Raw genomic sequence first — 21,422 nt, 5'->3', positions numbered from 1 at the left:
CGGCGGTTCCTAATAACCGCAATCCACGGGTGGCGTAGTCGGACATAATCTGAAGCACGTAGCAGACTACAATTGGCCTGACCACCCTGAGCCGCGGGACCGGGCCGCCACTACTACTCCCAGCGTCTCCCTATTGCCTGGTTCCGCGTGCCCCACGGCCCAGGGGGCGAGTCAGAATAACCGCCGCAGAAACGCATTAAAACCGCATCGTGTGCACCCAGCCTCACATTTTAAAAGTCACTTCTGGGTCACGCAGAGCATATAGTGAGCCGGAGAGTTTGAAGAGTGGTGACGTCACTGAGAAAGAGGAGCAGATGTGTGCTGAAGACCGGAGAAGGCAACGGTAGGTGAGTATATTAACACATACCTATTACATTACATGCACATATACACACATTTATCAAAAATAAATCCTCATGAAAGGGCTTCTTAAATAAATCTGAACATTAAAGAAAGTAAAAGTGTGGTTTTGCTTTTCTTATGAGAATATCTGTATGTGCAGAAATATTGGGCAACTATTAGCGCGCAGAATTATTATGAAACTAAATGAAAAACAATAATTTTCCATCTCAACTTTTTATTTTCATCTGTTAAAGTAAGAATAATAACCAAACAACTGAAAATGTACAAAAATATATTTATAACATATCAAAAAATTCTAAGATACCAATATAGCCGCCCCTCTTCTCAATAACAGCTATAAGCTCCATCCATGGAGTCTGTTAGTTTTTTAATCGGGTACTGAGCAACTTTTTGGGCAGCACCAACCGCATCCTCCTAGACACTGATCAGAGAGGTGACTGTTTTCCTTCACCGTAAATTTCCCATTTAAGATGGTCCCACAAGTTCTCAGTAGGGTTTAGGTCAGGTGAGGAAGGAGCCAGGTCATTATTCTTTCATCTTTAAGACCTTTCCTGGCAGTGGAGCAGTGGAGACTTCGATGCTGTGATGGAGCATTGTCCTGCAGAAATATGGTTTTCTTGAAAGATACAGACTTTTTCTTGCACCACTGCTTGAAGGAAGTGTCTTCTAAAAACTGGCAGTAGGTATAGGAATTGATTTTGAGTCCATCTTCAACCTGAAAAGGTCCAACTAGCTCATATTTAATATTATCAGCCCATAGCAGTGGGGACGTGGGGTGGGGACCTACCCCTTGTGGGTGACTGAATTGATGTGGAGGTCTGTGTCCGTTACTGATCCAGCCACGGCCCATCCATCTTCTCCGTCAGTCACTCATCTCATCAGTCCATAAAACCTTTGAAAAATCTGGCTTCAGATATTTCTTGGCCAAGCCTTGACGTTTCAACTTCTGTGTCTTGCTCAGTGATGGGTCCTTCCTTACCATGCCCGTGTCTCTGAGCACTGAGCACCTTGTACTTCTGGGCACTCCAGGGAGTATTCCAGTTCTGGAATATGACAACACTTGAGGATAATGGCTTCCTGGAGGTTTCACGTTTGATTCTTCTCAAATCTTTGGAAGTTAATCTGCATCTTTTTTTCCCTACACGTTTTTTGTGACCTTGTTAACTATTTGCTACAAAAGTTTTTATATTTCTGTGATCTCGCCCCAATAACTGAGCAATTTCAAGAGTTCTGCATCAACCTGTAAGAATTTTAACAACTTTTGACTTTTCAGAGTCAGTTACATCTATTATTGGTTTATTTTGCCTGAAGACAACAAGCTGCCTAATAATTCTGGGCACCTCGATAAAGGGTGTTGTATCCTTCGGCCCATCCTCTTTCATTACATAAATACACATCACCTGATCTGCTTCACGCAATAAGCATTTAAAGGGGTTTTACCAAGAACAAAGTTAATTTTAACAACATTTTAATCAATAGATCTCGGAATAATAATACCTTCCACAATTGGATGTGTTTAAATAAAATGTTCCTGTGCTGAGATAATCTTATAAATGTGCCCCTGCTGTGTACTGTGTAATGGCTGTGTCTGACCGTACAGGAACATGATATGATCATACCACAGCTCCTGGGCAGGGGAGGAGGCAAAAGAGAGTACACAGAGAGGACAGAATGGGATCACAGCTGATTCTTTCTTTGAAGTAAAACATTGTTTAAAAACAGACAGGGAAATGTTTTACCTCACAGAAAGAATCAGCTGTGATCCCGGGCTGTCCTGTCTGTATACTCTTTTGCCTCCTCCCCTGCCCAGGAGATGTGGTATAATCAGACCATGTTCTGTACCCGGTCAGACACAGCCATTACACAGCACACAGCAGGGGCACATTTATAAGATTATCCCAGCACAGGAACATTTTATAACACATCCAATTGTGGGACTTATTTTTATTGTAAGATCTATTAATTAAAATGTACTTTGTTCATGGGAAAATCCCTTTAAGTTTTTACTGTATGTCTCTCTACAGGATAAGATTCAGTGTAATTTGTAATTTTTCACATTTTAATTCCTGCTCACTCTGGGCTTTGGGATCGAGTGGTTGGATCTACTCAATGACTAATAGCTATTTCTGTGCGCACTTGTACAAGGACGACTCTCATTCTCTAACATAACTATCTGCTCCAGCAACAACTGTCTGTGTCACCGGGAGACACCACACTTACTCGGTGGGCAGTGCTGGGCAGCACAGACATCAATCCAAAAAATTATAGCAATACCCTTTCTGTGCTGGACTGCACCCGGTCATACAGCTAAGAAAATTGGTCAACCAGGTTGTGTGTTTCATCTGACTAGTTTACTAGTCAACAGGTGAAATTAGTAGAGAAGAGCGAATTGATTCAAGGTGTATCAAATTTGCCTTGAATTTTCCCAAAAATTTGGATTTGCCGGAATCTAAATTATTTGCGATTTGCTTTGGATGAATACAGCAAAATGGCATACCACAGCTATTTGTCTGGATTGTAAAGGGAAGGGTTTTAAAAAATAAAATAAAAATATGATCATCAGGCCCTCACCTGTCCCAATACACAGACCTTCGTTTTTGATCCAATCAGTCTTCACTGCACCATCTTTGACGTCTTCCATTGAATATAATTTTTTTTATATGTTTATTATGCTCTGGGCTATGGAGAGACCCCAGGGCATAATAATGTCAGTTTGATTTGTATTTAATACATTGTATAGAATACATTTAATGTAAATCAAATCTTCGGGACAAATTTGAACAAACTGACAAATTAACATTTTGCCAGTTTCACTCATCACTAGTAATTTTTTTTTCCTATTGTGGCCAACAGGGCAACACCACAATCCATTTAAACTCCTAGTAGTACGCTGGGATTTTCCAATTTTCTGGCTTACTCCTATACTTTTGGAGCTCTATTCCTGCTGTTGTGGTCCTGATCGTGACCCTGCTTGTAATCCTGACTGTATCTTGGCCTTGGCTTGTTTGACCAACCGTGACTTTGCTACATCTCCTTTTATTCCTGATTTAGACACTTTACTTATTGACCTAACTAGTTTTACCACTCTTGCCTCCAACTAACAACTACTCTGTGGACACAACCCAGAGGACCCTGTTGTAAGTCATGATCTCTGTAAAGGAATTAAAGGGTGAAGGCCAGGTTGCCTCTGAAACCTGCTAAACAGAGTGGCTTGTGCCAAGATTGTCCGAGGAGCCTTATTGAGCTGATGGCCTCAGACAGACCCTTATACATCCAATATTTAAACAGGATATCCCAAACAAGCATTTATCATCTATCTGCAAGATAGTAATAAATGTATGACTACTAGAATTTCATCACTGGAACCTCCACTAATCACTAGAATGGGGGTTCATTCTAGAGATCTTTGAATGGAGCAGTGGTTATGCTCTGCCACTAAGGCTATCCCTGTCAATAAGTGTGGAGTGAAGTCAGAATCATTGTAGGGATTGTGGAGGTCCCGGTGGTCATACATTTCTCTTTTAGATAAGTGATAATAGTTTGTCAAGAGATAACCCTTATGAATGGTCACTGTCATTTCAACCAATTTTCCATAGATCAATAGTACAAATGAAGGTTTGTAATATGCTTTATTAACTAATGAGATAATATTTCTCCATTAATGAGCCACTTCCCCCCCTGTCTTAATCCTTATTTCGTTATTCACTTTGAAAAACACTAAAATCCATCTTGGGCAAAGGAAGACAGACTGACAGCTCACAAGTGTATCATGTTGCAGTTTCTATTAAACTCTATGGAGAGTGCAGGATTCACAGCTACACAGCTCAGTTCTGCTATATAATGTTCTCCATGCTGCCGTATATTGTCCTCAATGATGCTGCTGCTTATATCTGTATGTCACAGAGAGGGACGAGAAGCAATCCCTTTTTCTATCTATGACACGTATATCAGACATCATAGTAGAGTAGCTAGTCTCCATGCACTAGCTCAGAGACAACAGAGTCTGCTGATGAGAAAACTAGTGAAAATGCAGGATATGAGTATGTTATTACTCGTGAACACACATGACAACTTATTCAGGAACGTTATCTGAAACGATAAGTACGTTTTAGTACTACCCATCGTATTCCTAAACTCGGGTTACACAGAAATAAAAATTAAATGAACTACAAGTTATACTGAATATTTTCCCACAAAAATGTGAACAGCTCCTACTGCTGGAGCGGGATTTATACAATACTCATTTTATTATCAGGTAGGAAAGGAAATTTTTCTAAAAAGGATTGTAGACACTATCCTTAAGCATGATGTCTCACCTTCAACATATCCCACTTCTCCCTGATTAACTCTTCTTTGTCAGCAACACTGTCAGGTAATACAGCACATTCGCTCCTCAAAGTTGCCAGCTGACGTAATAAAGAATGTACCCGGTCCTCTCTCAATGATAATTCCACACTGCATCTCTGAAATAAAGCACAAAATTATGATCACATATTAATGTGCTATCTTTCTAGCAATTATAAGATAACCTTTAAATGAACCATGTTTGTAAATTCTTATGACTCCAAAACCAATCTGGACAGTAGTAACTAATACATAGCAGCCCCAGCACCATTTTGTGGTTACTAGTGTTGAAGGGGTGCTTCATTGCCATATGGGTCAACATACTGAAGATGTATTTTACACTGCTGTTTAGACATAGATCAAGTAATTACTTTATATTTACAATATATACATTTTGAACAGTCCATACAAATCCATCCAGTAGCCGTTGACCAAACTGTTCTTAAAATTAAACTGCCCAACTCTTATCGCCACCGAAATCATCCATCAAGAAGGGAGAAGAGGGAGGTCCCCATACACATTAGACCGTGGACTTTAAAGCAGTTGTTCACTACTCAGACAACCCCTTCTCAATCAGTATGTCTCCTCCTTGTCAAATAATAACACCTATACTCAGGCCTGACATGCCAAGTTGAGAAGACTTTTAAGCAGCAATGCTCCTCTGGGAGATATGCAAATTGTCTCCTGCCGCCTATAAGAAGTAGCCAAATCAGATCTCACACTTTGCACTGACGAGGGGCATCATGCTGAAACACAGCGTCTGGAAATTGAGATTCTGGTTTTGGCTTTTATCCTAAGTCATGTGAAAAGGCTCTTAGAGAGTCGATGTTGACTTTTAGGATTGCTACTCCCTAAAGGTGGCACTAGATTTCTAGTCCTCTTCCTCTCCGAAGAGACAATTTGCATATTTCCCAGAGGAGCATTGAGGCTTAAAAGTCTCCTCACCTTGGCATGTCAGGCTGACATGTCACTCTCCGCAAGGAGAAATGTTACCCCTTGGATCTTGGTCAGACACCTCTCACCCAGCCACACCAGATTTCATACTTTGCACTGACGAGGGGCAGTTCCCCGAAACACAGTGTCTGTAAATTGAGATTCTGGTTTGGCTTTTATCCTAAGTCATGTGACAAGGCTCGTTAGAGAGTCGATTTTTACTTTTAGGATTGCTACTTCCGATAGGTGGCACTAGAGCTCTAGTCCTCTTCCTCTTTGAAGACACAATTTGCATATTTAATTTCCTAGAGCAGCACTGCAAGGCTTAAAAGTCTCCTCACCTTCCTATGTCAGGCTTGACATGTTACTCTCCGCAAGGAGAAACGTTACCCCTTGGATTCCGGTCAGACGCCTCTCACCCAGCCAAACTAGATCTCACACTTTGAACTGATGAGGGGCAGCACCCCGAAATACAGTGTCTGCAAACTGATATTCTGGTTTTGGCTTTTATCCTAAGTCATGCGACAAGGCTCGTTAGAGAGTTAATATTGACTTTTAGGATTGCTACTTCCTATAGGTGGCACGAGAGTTCTAGTACTATTCCTCTCTGAAGAGAGAATTTGCATATTTCCCAGAGTAGCATTGCGACTTAAAAGTCTCCTCATCTTGGCATGTCAGGCCTGACATGTCCCTCTCTGCAAGGAGAAACATTACCCCTTGGATATGGGGGGACTTTAAAAGTCTTTACATTTTAGTTTTTATTTATTTGTTCTCCCTAAAGAAACCCTCAGAGTTGTTTCAGGCTAAAATCCATTGCATATAAGACTTCATACTCAGCTGGCCTCTTTAAGGAGGACCAGGATTCCCTCCCATCTTGACTCAAGGGCATAAAACTCAGCCAGTCAGATTCTGCTCTACACTAATTAGGGGCAAAAACCCTGGAGAAAGCTGCATCTATATGAGTTTCTGGCTTGGCATTTATCCCTGGTCATGGTGCAAGGCTCATTAAATAGTTGATTATATTTTAGCCACCTTGCTTTGCAGATACTTGTGAGAAGTTTCCGTCATTCTGTGAGAATGAATTTGCATATATTTGACTTTTACAATGACAATTTTTGTACAAAAAATGCAGCACTAATACAAGCACAAATAACATTGCTAATGTAGGACAAGTACAACGTTTCTAGAAACAATTTCACTATATTGTGGCACTTGCTGCCCTTAGGTGGGACTCCAAGGGCGGACATACCGCTAGTGCAACTGCACCGGGGCCGGGAGGGTCAGGGGGGCCCTTGCCAGGCGGATAATATTGAGGGCAATCTGGCCTGTTTCTCGGAGCCCAAAGCTCTGGCTGGCCCATGGCCAGATTGCCCTCTCATGTGCGGCGGGCAGGGAGCGATCCCTCCAGCTGCGCTGCTGAAAGGAGAAAATGGCAGAGGAGCTGAGGGATCTGTCCTCTGCTTCCTGCCCGGCACTTCCTCCCTGACACAGGCTTGCGCGGCTTGATGATGTCATCATGCAGCGCACGCCTGGGTCAGAGAGAAAGTTGCCGGTAATGAGGATGCTGCAGGGGAACGGGGCAGAGAGGTAAGTTGTTGCTTTTTTTTTTACTGATACACTGGGAAGAGGAACAGAACAATGAGGGGAGGTGGGGGAAAGCAATGATGGGGATGGTGGCAATGGGGAGAGCAATGATGGGGATGGTGAGAGCAATGATTGGGATGGTGGAGATGGGGAGAGAAATGATGACAATAGTGGGGATGGGGAGAGCAATGATGAGGATGGTGGGGATGGGGAGAGCAATGATGAGGATGGTGGTGCGGGGAGAGCAATGATGGGGAGAGCAATGATGAGGATGGGGAGAGCAATGATGAGGATTGTGGGGCTGGGGAGAGCAATGATGGAGCTGGAGAGAGCAATGATGGGGATGGTGGGAATGGGGAGAGCAATGATGAGGATTGTGGGGCTGGGAAGAGCAATGATGGGGCTGGGGAGAGCAATGATGGGTATCGGGAGAGCAATGATGAGGATGGGGAGAGCAATGATGAGGATGGTGGGGATGTGGAGAGCAATGATGAGGATTGTGGGGATGGGGAGAGCAATGATGAGGATGGTGGGTATGTGGAGAGCAATGATGGGGCTGGGGAGAGCAATGACGGGGGTTGCTGGGAGAAAGCAATGATGGTGTGCTGGGAGAGAGCAATGATGGGCGTGCTGGGAGAGAGCAATGATGGGAGTGTTGGGAGAGAGCAATGATGGGGGTGCTGGGAGAGAGCAATGATGGGGTGCTGGGAGAGAGCAATGATGGGGGTGCTGGGAGAGAGCAATGATGGGAGTGCTGGGAGAGAGCTATGATGGGGTGCTGGGAGAAAGCAATAATGGGGTTGCTGGGAGTGAGCAATGATAGGGGTGCTGGGAGAGAGCAATGATGGGGGGTGCTGGGAGAGAGCAATGATGGGGGTGCTGGGAGAGAGCAATGATGGGGGTTTCACTTTGCTTGTACTGTAAAGCCTTGTATATTTTACAGTTAATTGGGGAGAGTCACAGAGACTGAATAATTTATATTATTGGCCGGTGGAGATTATAGTTAAGGGGGGGGGGCACAGTGCTGCTTATCACTTTATATTTTGATTGCTAAGTGGCTAATAGTATATTAATGGGGGGGCACATATCTGTAGTTAGGGGCGCAGTGTGGGGGAGACACATGTATATATACAATATATGTGACCTTGTTATTTTCTAGGCTGGAGATCATCGTGACAAGACGAGACGTGGGTGGGAGATGACGACATGAGGGTCTGACCAGATGGAGAAGAAACAGCAGAAACCGACTCTGATCAGACGAGACATCAGCGGTAAGTGTCTGGATGTAAATATTATTCTGTATCTGCACTGTGTGACTTGGAGTGATAATGTTATCTGTAAAATCTATTAGGCTGCATTCTCACATTTGTGTGAAATGTCCGTGTGCTGCCAGATTTTTTTATCGGATGGTCACATCCATGAAAATCACAGATCTGAGAATGAGATCTGTGAGGGTCAGAGAATGTCTTGTTCTGATCCGATTTTGAGGATTAGAATAGGACATGCTCAATGCGTCTGTAAAAGCGGCCAGGGCACCGACACTGCACACAGATGCAGGAATGTAGCCTTATTATGTATAGCACAGTCCCTTAGTATATAGTTGATGCGCCCCCTGTGGCCGTGGGGTACTCGGTAGCTGAGCCGGTCGGTTCTTTTGGGGTTGTCACGGCGGCAGTGACCCAGTCCGTGGCCCAGGGCGGTCAATAAGTGAAAAGTCAATTGGGGAAATAAAGTTTTGGGGATAAAGTTCGTGATGCCACCCGTGGTATGCGGCTATAGGTGGCCGCCGGTGCTGTTCAGATCCACTGGGGCTGTTGGTGACGCAGCAGAGATGGTTCAGCTCTCCACGGTTAGAGCTAGGCCCCAGGGTAGTTAAATGGGAGAATTTGGGATGTTGGTGTTGTGCAAGGCAGGTGACGCAGCAATTAAGTCAAAGACACAGCGGGGTGCAGTCTTCAAGTTTTTACTCACAGTTGTTAAGATGCTCCAGGTTACAACGGCCAGATTATAACCGCCCACGTCGTCCTGTGTCCTCCGGGGAAGTAATCCTGCCAACTCTCAGATAATTTGTGTGCACTTGATCGGGACCCCCTTCTTGTGTACCTTCCTGGGTCGTCTCTCTGCGCTGGCTCTCGCCCTCCTGCCCTGCGCCTCACAAACAGTGTCCCGAGCCAGTGGCCGCGGGCCTTGTTGGGCGACGTCCTGTCTGTCCCATTTGTCCTATATGGCCACCTTTTCAGCGAGTGTGTGTGGTGTTTGGCTACAGCACTTGAAGATACCGCAACCCCCGGTTTGCTAGCTGAGTCTTGCAGTCCTCCACTAGTCTGGGGCTGGTTCCCTACAGCGGCCTGATCCCTTCACGGTCAGTGTGAACTCGGGCGCACGGGTGGACTCCGCACTTCCCGTGCCCCTAGGATCCTCTCTCTCTCTGGAGCCCTCCTCACTGCTCCGGTCTTCTCTCCTCACTCTCCTACTGGGCCTCTCTGACTGGGCCCTACTCCTCACTCCCTGAACTCCTGCTCCTAACACTGGAACAGGAGTGGTCCTCAAACAGAACTGACTCCTTCTAGATGTTTCTACCCTTCTTTTATACTCTTCCTTCAGTGCTCCCCTAAACTACTTCCCCCACCCACCTCCTCTACTTAGTTCCATCTTCTAGACAGGGACCGGGTCTGTGCTCTCCCTCAGGAGCTATCTGGACCCTCCCTCAGGAGTGGTGTAGTGTTGGATGTGCGTGTGGGTCCCGTGTAGTGCTCCCTCCTTATCTGAGAGTGGTGTACCACACCTCTGGCTGAGATGCAGTACCTCTGTGGCAACTGGACCCGCAGGGGCGCCACATAGTGTACTCACTAATTATGTATAGCGCCATCCTTAGCTATATAGTTTCCTCTTTTATTATGTACAACACCCTCCCTTATTACGTACCATCCTCTCTAGTTATATATGGCTTTTATTATATAGCTTCCTCTGCTGTTATGTACAGTGCTGTCCCTTACATAGCGTATTCTTGTTATTTTTGTCAGTCACAGCGCCCTCTCTTTATTACATAGTCGTCTCTTCTTAGATATAAAATGACGGCTGATAGAGCAGCCGGTGACCAGAAGACCAGTCCATCAGCTCCTCCATCAGGAAAGAAGCTTTCCCCTGCTCTGTCAGCCGTCATTGCATTATATATCTAACAAGAGAGGACAGTATGTAATAAAGACATAATCCAAGATGTAAGGGACGGAGCTGTACATAACAAGAGAGGGCACTGTGTAATAAGGGACGGCAATATACATAATAAAGGAGGCTATGTAAGAGGTATATATGTGTGTGTGGCTATATATATATCGGTAGCTTTGTCGCCATAAAAGGTGGGGGGCCCAGACACATTTCTTGCACAGGGGCCCCAAGCAGTCAGTGTCTGCCCCTGTAGGACTCAGTAGAGCAAATGCCATGATGAGACTTTGCTCTTCTGTATCTGCAATGCCAGAAGCATTTTGGTAAATGCAGACCACATGGCTGTACATAGGACTGCATGAGGACAACCACATCAGAGGGGTAAAAGGAGCCATCATGGCAGATAACCTAAACGTGGCCCATCAAGCCTATGCAGCAATATATAGGCATTTACAGTATATACCAGTTATCCTTCTTGTATACTGGGAACACTCAACAAAAGTATCCATTGTGGAGATATTATGACCCCATCATCTGGTCTTCAAAATTTGTCCCATGGCAAAACCACATAGATCCTAATTATTTTTCCTGCTTTCAACACATCAATGTAACAATATATCTCACCCCTTGATAGATGCTGTTGTGGAAAGATAATTAATGTTATTCACTTCACCTGACAGTGGTTTTAATGTCATGGCTGATAACTGTATATATTGGAGATGAGTGAAATGTTTAAAACTCCAATTTACCAGATTCAATGAATTTTTCCAGGAAATTCAGTTTGCGAAGAATCGACTCTCAAGAAATAGAAAGTATTGCGAAGCCATCAATTTTCCTGAAAAACATGTATGACATTATTCCCTTGTCCTCACACACTAATCTACCTCACTGTTGTGCTGTCACATGCACTATCTTTATGGACGAAGATGGAAAAAATGTAGGATTGGAGCGCGCTGTCCTACAGCAAGTAATAGGCCCATGGTAAGATAAAGCATCAAATGTAATCCATGTGCCTGATGGAGGCTCCACACCGGAGCAAAACCTGGTTCGCATTTGATGCTTTATCTTTCAAAAAAAAAAAATGATTCTAACTGACCACAAACCTATTACTGACTAAAAGACAGGGCGCTCCAATCCTACAGGTTTTCTATATTCATGTATATACTACAGTCACTCATTGGTTACTGAGGTGAGCACTTATCATTTTTTTATGTGTGAGTGCAGCCTCAATCCATGTTCACATGATACAACTTGACTCTGTTTTTTGCCATGATTTTCTGAAATCATAGCAAAATCATTACTTTTTTAGCACAATTTTGGAAACTCACAGCAAAAAAGTAGTATAATCGCATTATGTAAACATAGTCTAATAGTGTCTTCGCTGTTTCATGACTGTCTTTCCCTATGTCTACTGCTACTAACTGTGAAATCCTCTCATTATCCAGATTTACCCCAAAATGGCTGCTGCATTCCCTACCTTTGCTTAAATACAGCCTACCCAGCCTCACTCAAAGTCAGATGAGCCTTCAACATGAATCTGATTTGGTCATTGTATACACTGTGTTCCAAATTATTATGCAAATAATATTTTCTCAGATTTTCCCAAATTACCTATATGAATTGCAGTCATTGTAATTTTCCAGTCAAATAACTATTAGAGTACAATTGAAAGGTTTTTGTACAAACTGCCTATGATAACAGTATATTTTTTAAAAAATAAAAAACTCAAACTGCACTCAAAATGCATGTTCCAAATTATTATGCACAGCAGAGTTTTCAACCTTTTCATTTTAATAAAGAACAAAAAAATGGTCAGTTTTGAAATTATAAGCATTAGCAGGTTATTACAAACTGAAATCAAACAGTTTTCAACTCAAAACTTTATTCTAGGTGATGTTACATTTGCACATAGGACCCCTTGTTCGAAAGGAGCTTCTGAACTCTCTCGTCCATTGAATTTGTCAGGTTTTGGATGGTTTCTGCTTTAATTGTTTTGCATGAGGACAGAATACCCTCCCAGAGCTGTTGCTTAGATGTGAACTGCCTCCCGTCATCATAGACACTCCTTTTGATGATGCTCCAGAGGTTCTCAATGGGGTTGAGGTCAGGGGAGCATGGGTGCCACACCATAAGTTTGTCCCCTTTTATGCCCATAGCAGCCAGAGATGCAGATGTGTTATGTGCAGCATGAGACGGGGCATTATCATGCATGAAATGATCTCGATGGTCCAGATGGATGGAGTGGAGGATGGCTGGTTGATGGACACCCCATGCAAACACGGCTACGGCGCTAACAAGGAGGAGGTGGAGTAATGTTTTGGGCTGGAATCATGGGGAGAAAGATTGTCGGCCCTTTTAGGATCCCTGAAGGGGTAAAGATGAACTCCATAATGTATGTTGAGTTTCTCAAACAGCACTTCCTTCCATGGTTCAAGAAGAAGAACCGTGCATTCTGCAGCAAGATCATTTTCATGCATGATAATGCCCCGTCTCATGCTGCACATAACACATCTGCATCTCTGTCTGCTATGGGCATAAAAGGGGACAAACTTATGGTGTGGCACCCATGCTCCCCTGACCTAAACCCCATTGAGAACCTCTGGAGCATCATCAAAAGGAGTGTCTATGATGGCGGGAGGCAGTTCACATCTAAGCAACAGCTCTGGGAGGGTATTCTGTCCTCATGCAAAACAATTAAAGCAGAAACTATCCAAAACCTGACAAGTTCAATGGACGAGAGAGTTCAGAAGCTCCTTTCGAACAAGCGGTCCTATGTGCAAATGTAACATCACCTAGAATAATGTTTTGAGTTGAAAACTGTTAGATTTCAGTTTGTAATAACCTGCTAATGCTTATAATTTCAAAAATGACCATTTTTTTGTTCTTTATTAAAATGAAAAGGTTGAAAACTCTGCTGTGCATAATAATTTGGAACATGCATTTTGAGTTTTTTATTTTTTTTAAAAAAATATACTGTTATCATAGGCAGTTTGTACAAAAACCTTTCAATTGTACTCTAATAGTTATTTGACTGGAAAATTACAATGACTGCAATTCATATAGGTAATTTGGGAAAATCTGAGAAAATATTATTTGCATAATAATTTGGAACACAGTGTATATATATATATATATATATATATATATATATATATATATATATATATATATATATATATGCTATTTGGCAATCACGTGATTGCTTTATAAGGTATTTAAAACAGTTGCCCACTACTAGGACATTCCCTTCTCAATCTGAATGTTTGCTCCCGTTAAAATAAAAGCACCTATGCTCCCCTCCTGTGCTGGTGCCATTTCAGCGGTGTCGGAACTCGCATTCCTAGGGCTCACGTGTAGTTCTTATGTTGCTGTCCCGGCCTTAGGACATATAAGTAATCAAGAGGAGGCGAGCGGCCAGCTGCAGCTCTCACTAACTGTTGATTACTTATACATCCGAAGGCAGGGACAGTGACACTGGCACTAATTGGGCACAGGGCTCACGTGACATAACAACCTTACGTGACCACCGGGAACGCGAGTGCTGACATCACTGGAACAGCACCGGCATAGGAGGTAAGTACAAGTATTTTTATTTTAACAGGGAACAACATTCAGATTGAGAAGGGGTTGTCCTGGTAGTGTACAACCCCTTTAAGGACCTGTGGGATAATGTGCATTAACCCCCTGAAGAAACAAGATCACTATATGCGAAACGCGCATTGGAAATTTATGCATCTCTGGTGAACCTGATTTGTGCATTATACTATGGTGAAGGATCATATACATATAGATGGGTTCATGTTGATAATGTAAGTTTTGTTGACCACTGTCTGTTTTGCAAACCTGATACTTTCTATGTACCTATTCTACTACATTACATGCACCGCAAGGTTGCTATATGCTGGATTTTGTCGCCTTATATGTCTTCTTACGGCTCAAATAATATTTTATACATGTAATTCTATAAAAATCATACTATTTTAGCTAAAAACTCCTTTTTCTTGTTTTTGTATTATATGTGTGCATATATACATATATAGAGATGTACACATTTATTTATATATGTATATAATAATATATATACAGTATTATTTCTGTCCTGTTTTTCCCCAAGTTTAGCTTAGTACCTACCTCTGTATTTTTTCTTGTTCTTCCTTTTATCACACAACTATATTCAATGTTGGCACGGAGTAAATACAAATATGCCAACATAAAACACTATTGTGCAGTCCTCGGTGGAATGGTAAATTGCCAGAATAGGGTGGCAATGCAAGAATAAATCATATCTGCTCTGAACAGAGCTACTGTATGTTGCACTTCATCTATTGCACACAGGGACAAATTGCTCCTAAAATTGTTTTAGAAACATTTTTATCAAACGTTCTGACTTGGACATGTGTGTGCACAAAAGTGTAGAAGGAATGTTTGGCTGGGAGGTGGGGATGAATCCCTTATTCTTCTTCTACCCCATCTGAAGAAAAAACATTAGCACAATACCCTCAAAGGAGGGTGAAAAAAGAACTTCATTGTTGCTATAGAGACTCAATTTTGGAAAGGATAAGGCAGAGTACTGCAAAAGGAATGGTACTGGGGGAGGGATAGGAACGTCCTAATCCCCATCCTTGGATTTGCACAGGCTATGCCACACAGTCTATACAGCAGTTATGGAACTTATCAATGTTCTCTTGGAGAATTTGGCAGACTTTCTAAATGTGATACATCCATATCATATGTTACATAAAAAAAGATATAAGGCAGAAGTGGAAAATCTTTGATGGCACATCAGCATCAAAATAAAAAATGTCATCTTTTTTTTTTTTTAGAATACATGGCAGTCAAAGGAATCATTGCCTGGACAAATCTTGACAACACAGTGATTCTTCTCGGCTCTGCGCAGCTGACAAATAGAATGGAAACACTTCAGTGTCATTTCTCCAGGCTCGTAGACCTTCTCTCTACACCATCATTCTCACTACCCACACCATCATTTTCGCTTTTTCTATACCCCAGGAACAGGTGCCCAAGCTGAGAGATAAAGTAATATCATAGAAATTATTACACTGGTTTTGTTCACAAATACTTTTACTATATGATCTCCAAAGTAAATTTTCCTTACAAGTTTAACTCTTTAATGACTGGAGTGTTCTAGTCTTAAATAAAACCAAAAAACTGAGCCGGAGTATTAGTTGGTATGCATGCAACGCATAAGAGCATGTTCATACTGTGGCCATTTAACAGACTAAACCTAAGATGGAAACAAAAAAGAAGCATATGCCCTGCTTTAAGTAAGCAAGTAAATAGTAATAGTACATATAAATAACATAAGGTACTTAGTAAACACTGTTTTTGATAAAAAAGCATGAAAGCCATCCCACCACGACAAGGTGTACCCAGTTGGACAGTCCTAACTTCCCCTGATTTGGGTACACCTTGTCACAGTGGGATGGCTTTTGCTTTTTTTAAAAAAAAATTTTAATCAAAATCAGTGTTTACTAAGTACCTATGCAATGTATATGCACTATTACTATTTACTTACTAACAGCAGGGTATATACTTATTTTGTTTCTTTCTCCATCTTCTCCATTGTCTGATTAATCAGACTGCACTTGGATGACATCCGATGTTTCACATGCTCCCACAGACTTGTGTGGGTGTGCATGATTGGATTATCTGATGCACCCGCAGCATGCCGAATCAACATGAGAAAATAATCGCAGGTCTGGGCTGCCCCACAGTATAACATTATGCCGAGTGCCCAAAATATCAGGTACCTCTCGGCCGTGTTACACACTAGTGTGAGCGAGCCCTAAGAAGTAATATCTTCTCTGAATAGTTTCTTCTACTTTGAGATGACTTCCCAAATAAAAGATCAATTTTCACTGTAGTTCGAGGAGGTCTTCCATAAAGATTGTACCGATAAACCTCTTTAAAGGGAACCTGTCAGCTGATTAATGATCAGAGACCGGGTCCATTATTGATGCCAGGCATGTTGCTCTCTGAAACGATGGGTATTTCAGAGAAAATATACTTTAAAATGGCTTTTGGGGACAATATGACTAAGAAATTACTAGTCCAAGAGGCAGGTCTTTGGCGAATTCTCCCACCCCACCCACCAAGACTAACGGATCAGTGTAAAGGAAGACACTTTTCAGTCAAGGGAAACGGGTGAGGAGAAGCTGCCCAGAACTCATTTTACAGTCCCCAGAATCCCAGAACCCATTTTAAAATATATTTGATATATTTTAGAGTGAAACATACACAGCTGCAATAAGGGAGCTGGTTTCTGATTCATGTTGCTCATACCTGGCTGACAAGTCTACTTTAAGAAACCAGGACTCTGAGAAGACCATTTCCCATTGAAACAAGATTATTCTGTAAAAGCTTTTTTAATTTCCCTATTTTAGAGGACCATCCCGGAGAAAACTACTTTTTACTGCACTTTTAGGAGGTCTACTCAGAGAGCTGGTAACAAAGTCACTACATGGCTACTACTTGGCTGCAAATCGTACCAAAAAAAGTTAATGGAAACGTGGTACAAAAATAAAATTGATTGACCGAGTTGCAAGAAAATCTCAAGATGACTCAGGTCATGTTGTCCTCTTGCTCACTGGTTATCCAGGATGGATGATACATCGGACTATCATGAGCAATGATACACTTATTTCAGCAAAAACATGTGCTAATGCCCACCGACTGTTCATACAATCATCAAGAGTATCATATGAGTAAATAAGACATAAAAGGAATGATAAACCACCATTAATGCTGATCCACAATATATAAATTACTATATTAGTATAATAGGGGTAGGATGCAGTACCGTACACAGCCTCCAACCAGAAGTGGCACTGTTTGATGAGCCAAAAGAGAATGCATACTTCTATATTAGGTAATTACATATTCAACAAATCTCTAATATACAACTAATGAAATCGATTTTACAGTTGATTCGCAAAGAAAATTCAGGAAATGTGATTTTCTTGGGTGTGATTTGCTTAATATAAATAAAAATAAATTAGGGATTTAAGGATTCGGCTTAACATTCAACCTAGAAACTACATTGTAACCCTTGGATAAGACTGGCACTGTTTCTGTGAAGAAGAAAACATACTTTTCCTAATACGGGGAAACTCTATTAAGAGTCATTTTTTCACAAGAAACATGCAGGAAACTGTTCTTGACTTAAAGGGGACCTGTCATGTCCCCAAATGCTATTAACCTGTAGATATGGGGTTAATCTGCAGGTTAATAGTGTTCCAAAGCTGTGTGGCCACCATACTGAACGATCGGGCTACTAAAGGAAATCAATTTTATTCCTCCTGGCAGCCTCTGGCTTTCAGCCATTGACTGACACCCGGAACTGTACTGATGCACTGCACAGTCGTCTGTCAGTCAGAGCCGGGACGTGGTTATAGCCACAGCTCATTGTGTACTGAAGCCGCACCGGCACGCCTCTATGACTGAAAGCCGTAGGCTGCCAGGAGCAATAAAGTTCATTTTCTCTGGTACGCACACTTTCAGTATGGTGGCCTTACAGCCTTGGAACACTATTAACCTGCATATTAATCTTATATCTACAGATTAATAGTGTTTGGGCACTCAACAAGGTTCCCTCAAGGGCGTAACAAATGTGGTTGCAGAGGTCACTACCGGGCCCGTGCAGGTTAGGGGCCCTTCGACTCCAGCGCAAACTGCAACTGGATGTGCATCCTCGGCATATATATATACCAGGATGGGGCCCAGGATAAGGAACATACATACCAGGATGGGGCCCAGGATAAGGAACATACATACCAGGATGGGGGATATATACCAGGAAGGGGACCAGGATAACAGACATATATACCAGAATGGGGGATATATATACCAGGATGGAGCCCAGGATAAGGATAAATAAATATGACGCGCCCCCTGGGCCGTGGGGTACTCGGTGCCGGGCTGGTCGCTGCTAGGGGAGATGTCACAGTGGCGGTGACCCGGTCCGTGACCCAGGGCGGTCAATCAAAAGGGGAATCTTTACAGGGGATTTATAGTTTTTATATGCAGTTCGTGACGCCACCTGTGGTATGCGGCTAAAGGGAGCCGGCGCTGCGGAGCAGGTGCTCTGGAGCTGGCGTAAATGCAGCAGAGTTGGTTTAGCTCTCCACAGGTAGAGCTTAGCTCCAGGGCAGTGCTGAGTTGTTATGGATGTTGCGGTGTAGTGCAGGGAGTGATGGCGCAGCAATAACTTCACAGAGACAGTGGGGTGCAGTACTCAGAGTTTACTCACAGTTGTTAAGGTCCTCAGGTTGCACTGTCCAGCTTACAGCCTCCCACGTCGCGCTGCGTTCACCAGGCAGGGGTTCAGCAAACTCCCAGGTGTTTCAAGAGTGCCTGACAGGACCCCGTTCTATATGCCCTTCACAGCCGTCTTCCTGCGCTGGCTCTCACCCTTCTTGCCCTGCGCCTCGTCAAACAATGTCCCAAGCCGGTATCCTCGGATCTTTCTGGGCAACCTGGAGTTCCCTGGATCCTACGTGGTGACCTTTTTGGCGACTTGAGTGCGGATGTGGCAACTGCACCCTGAAAGTACAGAAGCCTCCGGTTTCCAGTTGAACCTTGTAATTCTCACTGATTAGGGGCCGGTCCCATCTGCGGCTTGATCCCTCCACCGCCTGGCAGATTCGGGCGTACGGGTGGCCTCCAGCACGGCCCATACCCCTGGGATCCCTTTCACTTTCCTGGAGCCTTTCTCCTGCTCCTCTGTCCTTCCTCCTCTCCTTCTCAGTTTTGGGCCTCTCTCTCAGGCCCTCCTCCTGAGCAGAGCTCCTACACAGCTCCTGCTCCCCTCAGACTCCACTGAGTCTTTCTCAGGCTTGTCTTTCTAAGATGGCTCCCTCTTTTATATCACTTCTAACAAGTGCTCCCCTGATCTACATCCTCCACCCACACCCACTACATGGTTCCCCCTACTTTGGTTCCCCCCCCACTCCAACCAGGGTCAGGGCTCAGCAGGAAGCGCGACACATCTTGCCCCTCCAGCTGGTCTGGAGTAGTGTAGTGTTGGATGCAGGTGTTTGGGTCCCGGGCAGCACTCTATCCTTACCTGAGAGTGAGATACCACACCTCTGGGTGAGATGCAGTACCTCTGTGGCGACTGAACCCGCAGGGGCGCCACATATACCAGTATGGGAAACATAATACCAGTATATGCCCAGAATGGGGGACAGATACATACCAAGATGTGCCCAGGGTGGGGAACATATATACCATAATGGAGAACATACAGAGACGGCCGAAAGTGTTGGCACTCTTGAAATTGTTCCAGAAAATTAAGTATTTCTCCTAGAAAATTATTGCAGTTACACGTTTTGTTTTACACATGTTTATATCCTTTGTGTGTATTGGATCAACAAAAAAAAAACAGAGAAAAAAATGGCAAATTAGGCATATATTTCAGACAAAACCCCAAAAATGAGCCGGACAAAATTGTTGGCGCCCTCAACTTAATATTTGGTTGCACATCCTTTGGAATAAATAACAGCAATCAATCGCTTCCTATAACCATCAACAAGCTTCTTACACCTCTCAATTGGAATTTTGGACCACTCTTCCTTTTGCAAACTGCTCCAGGTCTCTCATATTTGAAGGTGCCTTCTCCCAACAGCAATTTTAAGATCTCTCCACAGGTGATCAATGGAATTTACTTCCGGACTCATTGCTGCCACTTCAGAACTCTCCAGCGCTTTATTTCCATCCATTTCTGGGGACTTCTTGAAGTTTGTTTGGGGTCATTGTCCTGCTGGAAGACTCATGACCTAGGATGCAAACCCAGCTTTCTGACACTGGGCACTACATTGCAACCCACAATCCTTTGGCAATGGCAGCATAACAACCCCAAAATATCTTTGAACCTCTACCATATTTGGCTGTGTTCTTTTCATTATATAGTAGGCCTCATCCCATTTTTGGTATACAGTAGAATGATGTGCTTTATTAAAAAGCTCTATCTTGGTCTGATCTGTCCACAAGATGCTTTCCCAGAAGGATTTTGGCTTACTCACGTACATTTTGCTAAACTGCAGTCTAGGTTTTTTATGTCTCTGTGTCAGCATGGGGTCCTCCTGGGTCTCCTGCCATAGCGTTTCATGTCATTCACATGTGGATGGATAGTTTGCGCTGACACTGATGCACCTTGAGCCTGCAGGACAGCTTGAATTTTTTGGGAACTTGATTGGGGCTAATTATCCACCATCCGGACTATCCTGCGTTACAACCTTTCATCAATTTTTCTCTGACATCCAGGGAGATTAGCTACAGTGCCATGGGTTGTAAATTTCTTGATTATGTTGCACACCGTGAACAAAGGAAAATCAAGATCTCTGGAGATGGACTTGTAACCTTGAGATTGTTGATATTTTTCAACAATTTTGGTTCTCAAGTCCTCAGACAGTTCTCTTCTCCACTTTCTGTTCTCCATGCTTAGTGTGGCACACACAGACACAAAATGCAAAGAGTCAACTTCTCCCCTTTTTATCTGGTTTCAGGTGTGATTTTCAAATTGCCCACACCTGTCACTTGCCACAGGTGAGTGTGAACGAGCATCAGATGCTTGAAACAAAGTTGTTTACCCGCAATTTTGGAAAGGTGCCAACAATTTTGTCCGGCCCTTTTTTGGGGGCTTTATGTAAAATTATGTCCAATTTGCCTTTTTTTCTGTTTTTTTTTTGTTGTTGTTCCAATACAAACAAAGGAAATAAACATGTGTATAACAAAACATGTGTAATTGCAATAATTTTTGGGGAGAAATACTTCATTTTCTGTAACAATTTCAAGTTTGCCAACATTTTCAGCCATGACTGTGTATATTAGAATGGGCCCAGGATTGGGGACTTATATAACAGAAAGGAGCCCAAGATGGGGGACCTTTCTACATAATGGGGGGGGGGGGCAACTTGCATGCCCTTATAGGATTTAGAACGCTACAATGCCCATACATCTGACCAACATGCGGGGGCTGAGGGTATTGGGGGGGGGGCAGGTCCAAACATTGCATT

General features: G+C 43.1%; 1 protein-coding gene across 2 annotated transcripts in view; it reads right to left on the bottom strand.

The window, feature by feature from the left end:
- AKAP6 (A-kinase anchoring protein 6) overlaps nt 1–21,422 on the bottom strand; it is a 424,676-nt gene that overhangs the window by 43,470 nt on the left and 359,784 nt on the right. For both annotated transcript variants that reach the window (XM_073639078.1, XM_073639079.1), the window contains one exon: nt 4,680–4,826. In XM_073639078.1, the coding sequence (XP_073495179.1) occupies nt 4,680–4,826 (147 nt within the window). The remainder of the gene's footprint in view (nt 1–4,679; nt 4,827–21,422) is intronic.

This window comes from Phyllobates terribilis, unplaced genomic scaffold (genome assembly GCF_046119375.1).
Source record: "Phyllobates terribilis strain yellow unplaced genomic scaffold, ASM4611937v1 Scaffold_7__3_contigs__length_470593459, whole genome shotgun sequence".
NCBI lineage: Eukaryota > Metazoa > Chordata > Amphibia > Anura > Dendrobatidae > Phyllobates > Phyllobates terribilis.
The sequence above is the reverse complement of the archived record's forward strand: the minus strand, read 5'-3'. Positions and strand labels throughout refer to the sequence as shown.